At 25.1% G+C, this 13,081-nt stretch overlaps 6 protein-coding genes across 7 annotated transcripts; 3 read left to right on the plus strand and 3 right to left on the minus strand.

Annotated features, from left to right (window-relative positions):
- Positions 1 to 941: 941 nt before the first annotated feature.
- On the plus strand, positions 942 to 2,162 carry LOC122847884 (doublesex- and mab-3-related transcription factor 1-like). Its single transcript, XM_044145742.1, has 2 exons — positions 942 to 1,480; positions 1,885 to 2,162. Exons 1-2 carry the CDS (start codon positions 1,048 to 1,050, stop codon positions 2,160 to 2,162), a joined length of 711 nt encoding a protein of 236 aa, XP_044001677.1. The 5' UTR covers positions 942 to 1,047.
- Positions 2,163 to 2,429: 267 nt separating this feature from the next.
- Positions 2,430 to 5,911, minus strand: LOC122861195 (leucine-rich repeat-containing protein 49). Its single transcript, XM_044165424.1, has 5 exons — positions 5,752 to 5,911; positions 5,408 to 5,568; positions 3,053 to 5,306; positions 2,721 to 2,960; positions 2,430 to 2,633 (listed from the first exon to the last, which is right to left on the minus strand). Exons 1-5 carry the CDS (start codon positions 5,782 to 5,784, stop codon positions 2,430 to 2,432), a joined length of 2,892 nt encoding a protein of 963 aa, XP_044021359.1. The 5' UTR covers positions 5,785 to 5,911.
- Positions 5,912 to 6,068: 157 nt separating this feature from the next.
- LOC122861198 (39S ribosomal protein L54, mitochondrial) lies at positions 6,069 to 6,827 on the plus strand. The gene is made up of 2 exons (XM_044165428.1): positions 6,069 to 6,213; positions 6,438 to 6,827. The coding sequence occupies exons 1-2, from the start codon at positions 6,120 to 6,122 to the stop codon at positions 6,740 to 6,742; spliced, it is 399 nt and encodes a 132-aa protein (XP_044021363.1). The 5' UTR covers positions 6,069 to 6,119; the 3' UTR covers positions 6,743 to 6,827.
- A 302-nt stretch (positions 6,828 to 7,129) lies between these two features.
- LOC122861196 (chitinase-3-like protein 1) lies at positions 7,130 to 10,032 on the plus strand. Of its 2 annotated transcripts, none has more exons than XM_044165426.1 (5): positions 7,130 to 7,651; positions 7,987 to 8,082; positions 8,183 to 8,246; positions 8,336 to 9,299; positions 9,456 to 10,032. In XM_044165426.1, the coding sequence occupies exons 3-5, from the start codon at positions 8,183 to 8,185 to the stop codon at positions 9,871 to 9,873; spliced, it is 1,446 nt and encodes a 481-aa protein (XP_044021361.1). In that variant the 5' UTR covers positions 7,130 to 7,651; positions 7,987 to 8,082; the 3' UTR covers positions 9,874 to 10,032. The 2 variants fall into 2 exon arrangements, with proteins under 2 accessions (XP_044021361.1, XP_044021360.1); XM_044165425.1 differs by having other exon boundaries at positions 7,336 to 7,651; positions 7,971 to 8,082.
- Positions 10,033 to 10,049: 17 nt separating this feature from the next.
- LOC122847885 lies at positions 10,050 to 10,385 on the minus strand. Its single transcript, XM_044145744.1, has one exon. It carries the CDS (start codon positions 10,383 to 10,385, stop codon positions 10,050 to 10,052), a length of 336 nt encoding a protein of 111 aa, XP_044001679.1.
- A 533-nt stretch (positions 10,386 to 10,918) lies between these two features.
- Positions 10,919 to 12,438, minus strand: LOC122861197 (putative GPI-anchor transamidase). Its single transcript, XM_044165427.1, has 4 exons — positions 12,116 to 12,438; positions 11,453 to 12,058; positions 11,262 to 11,372; positions 10,919 to 11,185 (listed from the first exon to the last, which is right to left on the minus strand). The coding sequence occupies exons 1-4, from the start codon at positions 12,179 to 12,181 to the stop codon at positions 10,949 to 10,951; spliced, it is 1,020 nt and encodes a 339-aa protein (XP_044021362.1). The 5' UTR covers positions 12,182 to 12,438; the 3' UTR covers positions 10,919 to 10,948.
- Positions 12,439 to 13,081: the final 643 nt, after the last annotated feature.

The raw sequence follows: 13,081 nt of genomic DNA on the forward strand, positions 1-13,081 counted from the left end.
CAACATACTGTCTTGTATATATAATTATAAAATTACATTTTCTTTTTCCGTTTATTTTTTTTTTATTATATATTTTTTATTTTTTAACAAACATCAAAGACAATATTTGATATTTTTCAGCTGATTTTTTTTTTATTTCATTTATAAATTTAAATATTTTTTTTTTAAATTATTATTAAGTATAAACAAATATAAAAAATTATATATATATTTTTAAGCGACAAGTACTTGTTAGAAAAAAAAAAAAAAAAAAACTTTTTTAAATAAAGAAAAGAGTTAATAATATCATGGAAAAAATACATAAACACAATAAGTGATGAGCGTGTGCCGACTTAAGGATCATAACTTTGAAATAATAATATCAAATGGAGGATGTCCGGAGTGGTATACAACAACAGCTATATGTTACAATAACAAAGCTTTAAACTAATATTAACTTGTGTGTTGGCAACATGTAAAACGATCATATTAACGAGCTCTTTAAAGTCAGATCAGAGAAAATAATACCATGTGGTCACAGCTGTCGAAAAAGTAATGTTTAATTATACATGACTATTTTTTTCTACTAACTTTGAATAAGTTTTTTATTTCAATTAATTTTTTGCTTATAAATTAATTTAAATATATGTTAAAAAAATGATTAAGTAAATGATGAAACAAATGGACCAAGTACTTTGGATAAAAAAAAAAAATGTTGCTGTTGTTTTTTTTTACCATTGAGACGGGCGTTTAATATAAAAGAAACATTTAAAATTCATAGTAAAATTGTATTGTTAATATAAGTCGATTGGTAGAAAATATAATTTGCTGGTGTGGCTAATTTTCATATTCAACCAATGAATATAAAGCTTTAAACTAAAAATAAATATTTAAAATAGTAGGAGGGGATTGTTCATCTCCATGCTTGAGATTAAAACAATCAAACAGCCTCCAGTATTTTCTACCACATTGTGATTAACATCTTTGCTGAGATAAACATCTCCAAGATCTCTTATTTTGACAGACACTTTTTTCTTCTTTTCTTTTTATTATTAGTATATTTTAAATATGAATAAACGAAGTGGTGATTGTGGTACAACTGAGCAACGTTTAAGAAGTCCAAAGTGTGCAAGATGTAGAAATCATGGAATAATATCAGGTTTAAAAGGACACAAAAGATCATGTGCATGGAAAGATTGTCGTTGTCCTTGTTGTCTTCTTGTTGTTGAAAGACAAAGAGTTATGGCTGCACAAGTTGCATTGAGACGACAACAACATGCACAAAATACATTTATTTCAAATGAACAAATAATTGGTGATGATATTGAATCGTATCAACGTTTGAGAAATCAAAGTGAATCAACTACTGGTCTTTGTCAAAGAAGACTCAGAAATTTTCACAGACATCATCATCATCATCAGCTTCAAGTTACCCAAACAAGTATCAGTGTAACACAAAATTTTCAAAGTCTCAATGGTGTACAACATCTTAAAAAACCTCGTAAGTAAATAAGTTATTTTTTTTTCCATGTATTTTTTATTGTAAAAAAAAATAAACTTTCCTAAAACAAAAAGAATTATTATTGACATGAGACTAAATTAATTTATTTACTGAATATATATTTTTTTTTCATTGATGATTGATAATGTGGATAATAAAATTATTGTTAGTACAAAAAATACACAATATAATTTAAATATAGATTTACGATGTTTTGATTAAAAAGTTGTTTAAGTAAAAACACAAACGACGCACCTTTTGTTACTACTCAATGTCTGTTGTTTCAGTAAATATATGAGTTACATTTTTCTTGCATTCTCAAAACATTCAGTATGTTATTTAAAAAAAAAAAAATAAACTCAATGATTTTAAGAGTTAAATTTATATATTTTGTTTGTTAACAGTCATTTCAAATGGACATTTACTTGGAGCAGTATCATGTGTCGAGACAGATGATACGAATAATACAGGAACAACAGTAGATCTACAAAATTACTATCCAACTTATCCAAATATTTCTTGGCTTGGTTGTTTTACTGAATCATCACAAAATTCAAATGATCTTGATATTTCAACAACTGACATAACACATAATTCAACAATTCAAACAATTAAAAAACCACAAATTTCATTCAGTGTTGAATCCATCATTGGATCATCTGATAATCATCAAAAAGGATAATAAATATATATTTATATATTTTTCTTTTTGTCACTTTATTTCTTTTTTATATTAAAAAAATTATTACTTTTTTTTTTTACAAGGTGATCATTAGTGCTTTGTGCACTTGTCTTGTCTTATCAAACCAACTATTTATTTTAAATAACAGTGATAAACTTATTTAATTATTTAAAAAACAATTCAATTTATTATTTTATTCATTTTTTTTTTTTTTTTTCTAAATTATATATCCTAGTATTAATTTTAATTACCAAAGTATTTTTTAATTTACTTACCATCTTCAAGTATTTTATTGTAACGTTTCATGTATAAATTTATTTGAGAGTAATCATTTAATGTTGTTTGAATTATTTCCTTGAGAATATTTGGCCATTCTCGTTCTAATAATTGTAGTTTTTCTATTGCATCAATTGTTTGATCAATTAAATTTGATAAATGAACTTTTCCTTTGTGTCGTGAAATCAAATCTTCCTGATAATAAAAAAAACAAATCATTTTAAATTTTTAGTTAATAATTAAAAAAAACAAAAAGAAAGACATGAACTTTAATTATATCACCTGTGTAATATTGCCTCGTCGCCACTGTAAAGCTTCTTTGGCAACGACATTTCTCAGTGCTGGATCACTGTTTAATAAAAATTGTTTGGCAGTGATTTGTTCCCCATTTTGTCTCTGTGCTTTTTCCAAATGTAATCTATGTAACAACGGCTGCAGCAATGATTCTGGTAGTGACCACATGACAATATCAGTGAGACCAGAATATTCTTCATTGGCAAGTTCAATGTCTCTCTCAGTAATCTACAAAAAATTATCAAAAAAAAGAAAACAAAAAATCATAAGTATATTTAATTTTTCGTATTAAAATATATAAATAAAAAAAATAGCTTTACTTCTTTTCCATTAATTACTCTTAGTCCCCAATGAGCCAGACGAAATATTGCATAAATTTTCCAATTTTTTGATATAATTGGATTACCCTCAGGTTCAATTTGTATACTTGCTAAACCTTGTACCTCAGCAAGTGCATTTAATTGTCCCAAATGACTGATATTTGTTTCTTTAAATATAAAATGCTCAGCATTTGGAAAACGTATTTTTAATTTATTTAATACTGTTGCAATACCATTAAATTGTACATAATTAAATTTAACAATATTAACATCAGTTGCTTTTGTTAAATCCCATGAACGATCAATAAAACGTAATGCACCTTGTCCATATACATTTAAACAACGACCAATTATTTCAACTAAATAATCACCACCTTGTTCTTTTTCTTTTGGTGGTGGATTTTGTTGTGGTGGTGGTGATGGTGCCATTGATGCTCTGTGTTTAACTCTAGCAGTTGCAGCTCTATTATTTTTATAATGAACCATTTTTTTAATTTTTGATATTTTAATACGATTTTTATCATCTTCTGAATCATCATAATCATCAGCTTTTGTTGTTGATGAACTACTTGATTCACCAAATATTGATTTATTACTATCTAAACTATTTGTTTTTGTATTTATTAAATGAAAATTTGATTGATTATAATTTTCAGGTAATTTATCATGTACATCATTTGTATCAATGAGATTATAAAATGTTTTTAAATTTACTTTATTATCAGATATAAATGAGTCATGTGATTTAAATGATACCATATTACCACGATTATTAATATCATTATTATCTTGTTTTTTAATATTAATATTTGATAAATTATAAATATTGTTTTTATCATTATCAGCTGTTATGGCTTTTGTATTACATTTTAATAAATGATTTCTAAGACCACTTTTTAAACTTTCATGACTCTCTGAACTTTCTAACTCACTGTCAGTTGTTGTATCTGTATTATCAATTAAAATATTGCTCTTTTGATTTTTATATAATTCATTATTTTTATTATTTGTTAAATTATTTATAATTGGTAATAATATTGGTGGTAGCTTAAATTCAAGAGCATTTATTTTATTAATATTATCAATACGAAATAATCCATCACTTGAATTACTACGTTTTTTATATTGTATTTTTTTAGATTCAATTTTTTCATTAATTGATGTTAAACTACCATATATATTTTTTTTATTATTATCATCTAAACTTTTTAATTTAACTGTATCAAATTTATTTGAATTTTGTAAATTTAAACCACGTATTTTATCATTTTTAATATTATTTAATTTACTTGAATTACTTGTAAAACATTTTGTTTGTGATCTAAGTAATTCCCAATTTGTTTTAGCATTTGTTATGACTTCTTCACGACGTACATTAACACATACTTGTGTACTAAGATCAAGAAATGCTGAATTTGATTGTTCTTTTGTTGTACGCCATGCCATTGCTGTTCTTCTAACTTGTTCATTAATTTGCATTGTTGATAATACTTGTAAATTTGGTAAATATGATACTAAAAATGATATACAATCAGCATTAAGTGTTACTGGATTACCATCAATTGTTATTTCTTTTATTTGTAATGCCTTAGCAATACTTCCCATATCTTCAATTTTTTGTATATCATTATTACTTAAATATAATTTTTGTAATTGTGGTGTTTCACCAAAACCAAGTAATTTTTTAATTTTATTTCGTTTTAAATTAAGCTCCTTCAATGATGATAAACCATGAAAATCATTGTAACCAATTATTTTAACATTATTACCAGCTAAATTGAGTACTTTTAATGATATTAAGTCATCAAGTCCAGATACTTGAACTATTTGATTACCATGTAAATCAAGTACTTCAAGTTTAACAAGTGGTCCAAGACCTTCAATTTTTTTAATTCTATTTTTACCAATTAATAATACTCGTAAATTTTCAAGTGGTATTAAATCATTAATTTTTTCAATTTGATTATCATATAAATCAAGAAATACTAGTTTTGTCAATTGTATAAAATTATCAGCTTCAATGCGTGATAATAAATTATGCTGTAGTGACATGAGACGTAGCTTTGGCTCATCAATAATGTCAGGAAAATTAGTAAGACCACGACGATCAAGACAAATTCTATCGGGATTTTTATCACGTTCAATTTGACTTCTTTTTGCCACAACTGTTCTACCTTCTCCAGCTTGTTGCAATGCAACGACATCACATCCACCAACTTCAGCATCTTCAAAAGCAAACGTTGAACTTGTAGAGCTGTTTTTTTTTTTAAATATTCATCAAGTATAAATAAAAATATATAACAATTACCATTGTTTAATTTATAAATAAGAAAAAAAATCATTTAAAATACTAACTTCAATGAACTATATGAACGTTTTGTCAATTTAATTGGCGCAGAAGCACCTGGTAATATTGGTAAAGCTGGTGCTATTGTAAAAAAATTATTTTCTTCTTGTTCTGTATCAGTATGAACTGTTGCTGATTTACCTCGTACATTAAACGTTAATTTTTTTCCCTAAAAAAATAATAAAAACATTACATTTTCAAATTAAAATAAAGCCACAATATTTTCATATGAAAAAAAAAATTACAATATGTTGCTAGGATGCATCTGCCATTTTTTATTATAAAAATAAATATATTATATAAAAAAAAAAAAAACAACTATTGTAATAAAATAATAAACAAATTAATTTACTTGTGATGACTTGGTATTGTTGCTTATTGGCATCACATAACAAAAACAATTTGATCAATCCTTTATCAATATTTCAGTAATAATCATGTACTCTTGACACATACATATTTTTATTTTGCTTATTTTTTTATTATAAAAAATAGTTGACAATTAATTTTATATCCAATTTTTTATTGTTATATTTATACACATAGTTGAACGAAATATTTTTTTTTGTTTTGTTTTGTTTGTCGTTGCGCGCATACAATTTGTTTTTTAAATAATAATAACAATGAGCATAACAATAATAATTTCAGAAATACCAACTGTGAACTGTTTTAAATTTTAATAGAGTTGTGCACATTGTAAAGTGTTGTTGCTCCGTCAAAATGACTTTATTGTTATCATTAATTAGACAGACAACAATAACAACTGCACCCTTACATTTTGTTGTATCAAAATGTGGCTATGCAGCTCCAGCATGTAAGCTAATAAATTATCATAAATTAATAAATTAACATTAGTTTTATTTATAATATTTTCATTGAATTAAGGTTATATGTATTCTAAAATATTTTATATATAAATAATCACAATAACCAACTTGATAGAAAGAAACCGGGTAAAATTATCACGCATGCGTCAAAAAAATGACGGACAATTTGAATTGAATTTCTAATATATTTTTATTTTTTGATTTAAAACAGCTGCAGTATTTAGTGCAAAAGCTAAAAAAGCCAAAAAAGCAGCAGGAAGTACTAAAATTGTATTACCAGTTGAGACAGATACTAAAAAATTAGTTGAATATGTTTGTGGAAGTAATATATTAAAAGAAGGTGAAGATGTTAAATTAAAGGATGACAGTGAATATCCAGATTGGCTTTGGAATATATATCTTGGTGAGCCAAAAAAACTTGAAGAACTTGATCCAAATACAAAAGCATACTGGAGAAAATTACGTGAAAAGAATCTTAGAAGAAATAATCGTTTAATTGCTGGAAAAAAATTTTAATTATTGTATTTAATTATATCTTGTTAAGCTCAATAAACTAAACAAGGAAAAAAAAATGTAAAAATACAAACAAATGTGTATATAATTAAAATTGACTTTGTGTTTTTTTTTTTCATTAATGTTTTTATTTTTTCAAACTGGTAAAGATCAATGATAATTAATTTTTAACAGCTGTATAAATGTTCTTTAAATTAAAAAAAAAAAATTGGTAGAAATTATTGATTCATTGATAAAGTAAATAACTAAATAAATATTCAATTTTTTTTTTATATTTATTTATTCATGCTTGCGTAAATTATTAATCATGCATCATGTATTTTTCCATTGATCTTGAAAATATTAATTATCCATGAACTTTATCTAAGTCTAGATAAGCAAAATAATTCTGTTGGATTTTAAAGATAATTTAATAACAATTATTATGATTATAATGTTACACGAGTTTCAGCTAATTTAAATGTAAATATTATTATTTTTAATTATTAATAATTGTTGTTATAATTGTTGTTATTGGATATTTTTATTTTATTGCTTAATAGTAATGTTAAATTCATGCGTATTAAAAAAAATATGATATCAATAGATTGAGAGTGATAACTGCGATAAGAAAAAAAATGCTCAAATGATGAATCAGTTACCTAGATATTTAATCATAACAACCGGAAAAGAATTATTCATATTAATATGAGTATTGTTGAAATAATAGCAGATTAAAAATTGACAAGATTTAATTTATTTATTCATTTTGCAAGTCAGTTAATAGTCTTACTGTTGATACGTGAATAATCCTTGTATTATAATAATCAAGTTTATTACATTAAATTTATCAAACTGTTAAAATATTAGTATATAAAGACGAGTCATCATTAAACAATAATTTAATATTGTTTAACGTTGCTTAGAACAGAGGTAAGAAAACTTGAATAACTTGAAATCTATCAATTTTTATTTTATTTATTAATAATAGTAATTTTTCGAAAAAAATATATACACATGTGTGTACATATTTTAATAAAGAAAATAATAAATTATATTTACATAAAAAAAAAACACATATGAATATAATGTCTTTAATTAAAAATAACAAATAAACATATTTTTTAAAATAATAAAAAATATTTGTCATGTTTTTTAATTTTCCTGCGACTTAAATAAATAAATTGATGAAATGTTATTTATTAATATTATTTTTTGTCATGAATTTTGATGTTTATTGATGTAAGATTAGTCATTATTGTTTGTAGAACTGATAAGGTGAAGAGTTTAAAAACTAGAGAACTTGGAATTGTGAAATTATAATTCGTTTACTCGTTGACTTGAGTACAACTCGCAATATCAAGGTAATTTAACACAAGATAAAATGATAGCAAAAAAAAAAAAACTTGTCAACTTGATTAATTTATTTTATAATAATTAATATATTTATATTTTTTTTTCTAGATGCGTGGTTTGACATTTATTTTAGCAGCAGTATTAGCACTTGGAAGTGTTTCAGCATCTCAAAGTGAGTTGATAATAAATTTATTATAAAAAAAAAAATAGAATAAAGTACTATTGATTAAATTTATTTATAAATAATATTTTTAATTACAGAAAGAATTGTCTGTTACGTTGGCACATGGGCAGTATATAGACCTGGTGATGGAAAATTTGACATTGATCATATTGATCCATATCTTTGTACTCATGTGATATACTCATTTGTTGGTTTGAGTGGTAACAAAGTTACACTTCTTGATTCATGGCGAGATCTACCAGATGGTGGTGGTTTAGATGGATTTAAAAAAATAAATGCACTACGTCAAGTAAACCCTAGCCTCAAGACCCTGGTTGCCATTGGTGGATGGAATCAAAGATCTGAAAAATATTCAACAATGTCAAGTACTGCTGAATCACGTGAAGAATTTGCTAATGATGCTGTTGCATTTGTTAAAAAATATGGCTTTGATGGTTTTGATATTGATTGGGAATATCCAGCAAATGCAGCACAAGGTGGTGTTCCAGCTGATTACGTTAATTATGTTGAATTGCTTAAAATAGTAAAAGCTAAATTTGAAAAAGAAGGTCTTATTTTAAGTGCTGCTGTTGCTGCTGCTGAATCAACAGCATCACAATCATATAATATTTTAGAAATGAGCAAATATCTTGATTTTATCAATATCATGGCATATGATTTTTATGGTTCATTTAGTTCTGGACTTGGAATGAATGCTGCTTTAAAACCAGGTGATAGTGATACTGGCAATCATCGTCAATTGAATATTGATGCTTGTGTTAATTACTGGATAAAATCAGGAGCTCCAAAAGAAAAATTAAATCTTGGAATTCCATTTTATGGTAGAGCATTTACATTGAGTAATCCAAGTAGCAATAGCATTGGATCATCATTTTCTGGTGCTGGTGCAGCTGGACCATATACTCGTGAAGCTGGTATGCTTGGTTACAATGAAATTTGTGAAATGCATTTAAAAGAACAATGGGATATTCATTATGATGAACAACGATGTGTACCATATGCCCAAAAAGGAAATCAGTGGATCAGCTTCGATAACATTGAGTAATAATCATTTTTTATTATATCTATTTTTTATTTTATCAAGAATTTATATATTTTATCTAAAAAAAAAAAAAAGACAATAATTTCTTATCATAATATTATTTCTTATCATTTGTCATACAGCTTTTTAACTATAAATATTATTTTTAATTTTAGCTCAATAACACAAAAAGTCAAATTTATCATTGAATTGGATCTTGGTGGTGCTATGGTTTGGAGTTTAGAGACAGATGATTTTAGAGGTAAATGTGGTAAAAAATATCCACTATTAAATACATTGCATGAAGTATTAAGTGGAAATGAACCAACTAAACCAGTAATAACAACACAAAAACCAACATCAACAACTGCTCAACCATCAGTGACAACAACAACAGCTGCACCAACACACCCATGGACAGATAAACCAAGTGGATCATTTGTTTGTCCTGGTCTTGGAAATTTTGCTGATCCAGAATCTTGTAATTTTTATCAATGTGTTCATGCTGCAAATGGTGGATACACTGCTATCAAGACACAATGTCCAAGTGGATTATGCTGGAACTCTGAAAAAAATTATTGTGATTGGGTTTAAAATTTAATTTTATAAATTAATATTTCATTTACAACAAAATGCAAAGTACTCGAATTTTCGTGTTATTATTACGTAAAATTTTCATGGCTCATTGTTTCAATTAAAATGTACAAAAAATAAAATAAAAAATAATTAATAAAATAAAGTTGTATTTTTTAATATAGTATAAATATAAATTAACAATTGAGTGATGCAGGATATTCACAAATATTTGTTTCACTGTTAAAAATTAATTCTTGCTGACAGTAAAATGCAACTGGTATAGCATTAGCTTCTTGACATCTATAGAATTTAGCACAATTAAATGGATCCTTGATATATCCATCTTTGATACAACCTGGAACTACTGGAGCTGCTGGAACTTCATTTATTGCTGGATCATATGGACTAATACGCATTGATGAAAAATCTATAGCTTCATGTACTTCCTTGAATTTATCATATTTTCTTATTCCAAAAATTGGTAATGGCAAAAGACAAATTAAAAAAATACTTGGTAATGTTAACAGCATCTGAATAAATAAAAAAATATATATTTTTAAAATGAACTGAATAAATTAAATTGAGACAGTTTGAGAAAAAAAATTAATTGAAACTTACTTTTTCAAATGAATAAAAAATTTATAGAATAATTTTGTTATTTGCAATGATGTTGTCTGACTTGGACAAATTTTACAACAGACTGGTTCCATGATTTTTAAATTCACCTATATATACTGATTCTGTGCCCTTTGATTTGCCTGATAATTTTCGTCGCAGTAGACTGTTGACTGTTTATTTTTTACGTCGTTTCATTGACCAATTTATTTAAGATTTGGAAAAATGCTCTTGACCCCAAGACCAACAGATAAATTAATCACGTAAGCCTTGAATTATTTAATAATAATTTTACATTTTGTCTTATAATAAAGTAAAATAATCTCAACTACTGCGTAAATTTTTATTTATAAATTGAACTCTAAATTTAAATATAATAAATAAAAAAAAAAACATAATAATATTGTTTGGAAAATAATTAAATTGGTTGATATAATTGACCTTGATATAAATTTATATGACATTATAATTTATTTGTTTACACATAAGACGATACATCTGGAAATTGTGGTGTGTAAAAAAATTTGGACTCTGATACTTCGACTTTGGTTAAATTTTTAGTGACTGGTAATAAATTAACAATTGTATTTGTTAATTCAATTGGTCGTAGTGAGCCAAAAAAATCAGTCACTGGAACAGTCTTGGTATCACGACGGAATAAATCTGTTCGTACTCCCACAGTAGATAGACAGTAATGCTTTGGGCATACTTTAAGCTGAAAAATTTACATTAAATATCAAGATAAATATAATTATAAAATATTTAATATATTGCATAAATAATTGACTTACAAATTCACTGAGTTTTTTAGAACCAGATGGTTCAACTTTTTCTAAAAAGTCCAGAGCATAATATGTGTATCTGTCAATAATGTAAACACCAATATCTGGATCAACATGATGCTGTAAAAAATAATAATTATACAAATTATAACAACAACAATAAATAAATAATATTTTATAATGATAAATTGATAACTTACAGATAGTGAATCTTCACCAACTTTACTTGAAGCAACAGCAAGAATATTTGGTGAATAAAATTTTTCATACATAGAACTTGCTTGACAAGTATCAACAACAAATAATATTTCATGATATCTACGTTTTTGCCACATTTGTTCAATAGCATCACTTAAATCTTGACTAGTTATTTCTTCAGAATCTTGAAATTTTAAAAAACCATTACCACCATGTCCAGTTAAGTATATAAGAATATTTGATCCTTCATCAGTTAAAAGTTTTTTTGATCTTGGTGTATCTGGTGGAAGTCTTCCAGTTAATAATCTAACAAAATTTTCAACAGTAACTTCATAGCCTCTATAATCAACTTCAACATCATCACCATAAACATTAATATGTTGTTTAATATTATTAAATACAGTTGCTGGTCTTGGATTTCTTGGATTACATGCCATGTCATCAGCAATCATTAGTATTATTTGAGAATCTGGTATTCCAAGACGTTTTACACTTCGATAAATTGACAATACATTTGCAACATGTCTGTAATTAAACCAAAAACGAGATGTATCAACTAGTACTGCCCAATTATTTGAATGTCCTGTTTTTCCAAAATTTTCTGGAATCTAAAAAATTAAATAAATTAGCATCAAGATATTAATTTTAACTAAGCAATAACTAACCTCCCATCCTTGAGTATTTATTGATAAAACTCCAATTACTAATAATAAAATTGATAAAAAATTCATGATAATATATATTTTTTTTACAATTTACGTATTAACTTTATTATTCATTATTTGTTTTAATAAACAAATACTAAATTAAACTATGTGTTAATAAAAATTAGACAGTTTGTTGATAAAATTAGACAAGCCAACGTTGTTGATGAACACTCAGCCAGCCGGTTTTTATTTATTTATTTATTATTATTATTGTTGTTATTTGTTATGACAGCTGTCAGTTTTATTGTTATTATAAACATAATAATAACAATATAACAATTGTTTTTTATATCGCGACTGCGCATGCACTAAATCTAATGTCTAACATTTCCGTGAGTGGCGTAGTTGTTGAATATTTATTTAAAAAAAAAAATTATATTTTATCAATTTTTTCAATAACAAAATATTATATTTATTTATTTATTTTTAATGATTTATTTAGTGGTAATTGGAGCCGTAGATTGTTGTCTATTAATTAGAAATGAACAAGTTAATTTTTTGTGATGATACATTGTTGTTAGCTCTCCATTTAAATTTATTTTATTTAAATTTTGAAATTAACTTTGTGATTGATCCTGTAAAAGGAAAATTATTAATGATGCGGGAAAAAGAATCATCTTATTTTAAAATTATTTTAACAATTTGAATATACAAAATAAGTATCAAGAAACAAAAAAAATAAACATTTTATATTTCGAATAAGAAACAAAACAAAAAAACAATTAGAAATTATGTTTAGGAAATAGTTTTACTAAATCTAAAATATTATTCACAAAATATTGAATGTAAACCTAATTTTTTATTATCGTTTTTATTAATAAATGACAGTTCAAAACAAGAAGACAATTCTATTTATTTATAATATATATTATTATAAAATACACGGAGAAAATATAATCAGTAATCGATTATTTTTCTCCGTGC

The sequence above is a fragment of the Aphidius gifuensis genome, linkage group LG1 (assembly GCF_014905175.1).
Source record: "Aphidius gifuensis isolate YNYX2018 linkage group LG1, ASM1490517v1, whole genome shotgun sequence".
Lineage (NCBI taxonomy): Eukaryota > Metazoa > Arthropoda > Insecta > Hymenoptera > Braconidae > Aphidius > Aphidius gifuensis.

What these genes read in the sequence shown, in the direction of transcription:
- LOC122847884 (XM_044145742.1), top strand. Translation starts at nt 1,048, where the DNA reads ATGAATAAACGAAGTGGTGATTGTGGTACAACTGAGCAACGTTTAAGA. An exon ending in ACAACATCTTAAAAAACCTC is followed by an intron (nt 1,481 to 1,884) that starts GTAAGTAAATAA and finishes GTTTGTTAACAG; the next exon opens with TCATTTCAAATGGACATTTA.
- LOC122861195 (XM_044165424.1), bottom strand. Translation starts at nt 5,784, where the DNA reads ATGCCAATAAGCAACAATACCAAGTCATCACAA. An exon ending in ACAATACCAAGTCATCACAA is followed by an intron (nt 5,569 to 5,751) that starts GTAAATTAATTT and finishes TTATTTTTTTAG; the next exon opens with GGAAAAAAATTAACGTTTAA. An exon ending in GACGAGGCAATATTACACAG is followed by an intron (nt 2,634 to 2,720) that starts GTGATATAATTA and finishes TTTTATTATCAG; the next exon opens with GAAGATTTGATTTCACGACA.
- LOC122861198 (XM_044165428.1), top strand. Translation starts at nt 6,120, where the DNA reads ATGACTTTATTGTTATCATTAATTAGACAGACAACAATAACAACTGCA. An exon ending in TGGCTATGCAGCTCCAGCAT is followed by an intron (nt 6,214 to 6,437) that starts GTAAGCTAATAA and finishes GATTTAAAACAG; the next exon opens with CTGCAGTATTTAGTGCAAAA.
- LOC122861196 (XM_044165426.1), top strand. Translation starts at nt 8,183, where the DNA reads ATGCGTGGTTTGACATTTATTTTAGCAGCAGTATTAGCACTTGGAAGT. An exon ending in AAGTGTTTCAGCATCTCAAA is followed by an intron (nt 8,247 to 8,335) that starts GTGAGTTGATAA and finishes TTTTAATTACAG; the next exon opens with AAAGAATTGTCTGTTACGTT. An exon ending in ATCAGCTTCGATAACATTGA is followed by an intron (nt 9,300 to 9,455) that starts GTAATAATCATT and finishes TTTTAATTTTAG; the next exon opens with CTCAATAACACAAAAAGTCA.
- LOC122847885 (XM_044145744.1), bottom strand. Translation starts at nt 10,385, where the DNA reads ATGCTGTTAACATTACCAAGTATTTTTTTAATTTGTCTTTTGCCATTA.
- LOC122861197 (XM_044165427.1), bottom strand. Translation starts at nt 12,181, where the DNA reads ATGAATTTTTTATCAATTTTATTATTAGTAATTGGAGTTTTATCAATA. An exon ending in TAAATACTCAAGGATGGGAG is followed by an intron (nt 12,059 to 12,115) that starts GTTAGTTATTGC and finishes TTAATTTTTTAG; the next exon opens with ATTCCAGAAAATTTTGGAAA. An exon ending in TTGGTGAAGATTCACTATCT is followed by an intron (nt 11,373 to 11,452) that starts GTAAGTTATCAA and finishes TATTTTTTACAG; the next exon opens with CATCATGTTGATCCAGATAT.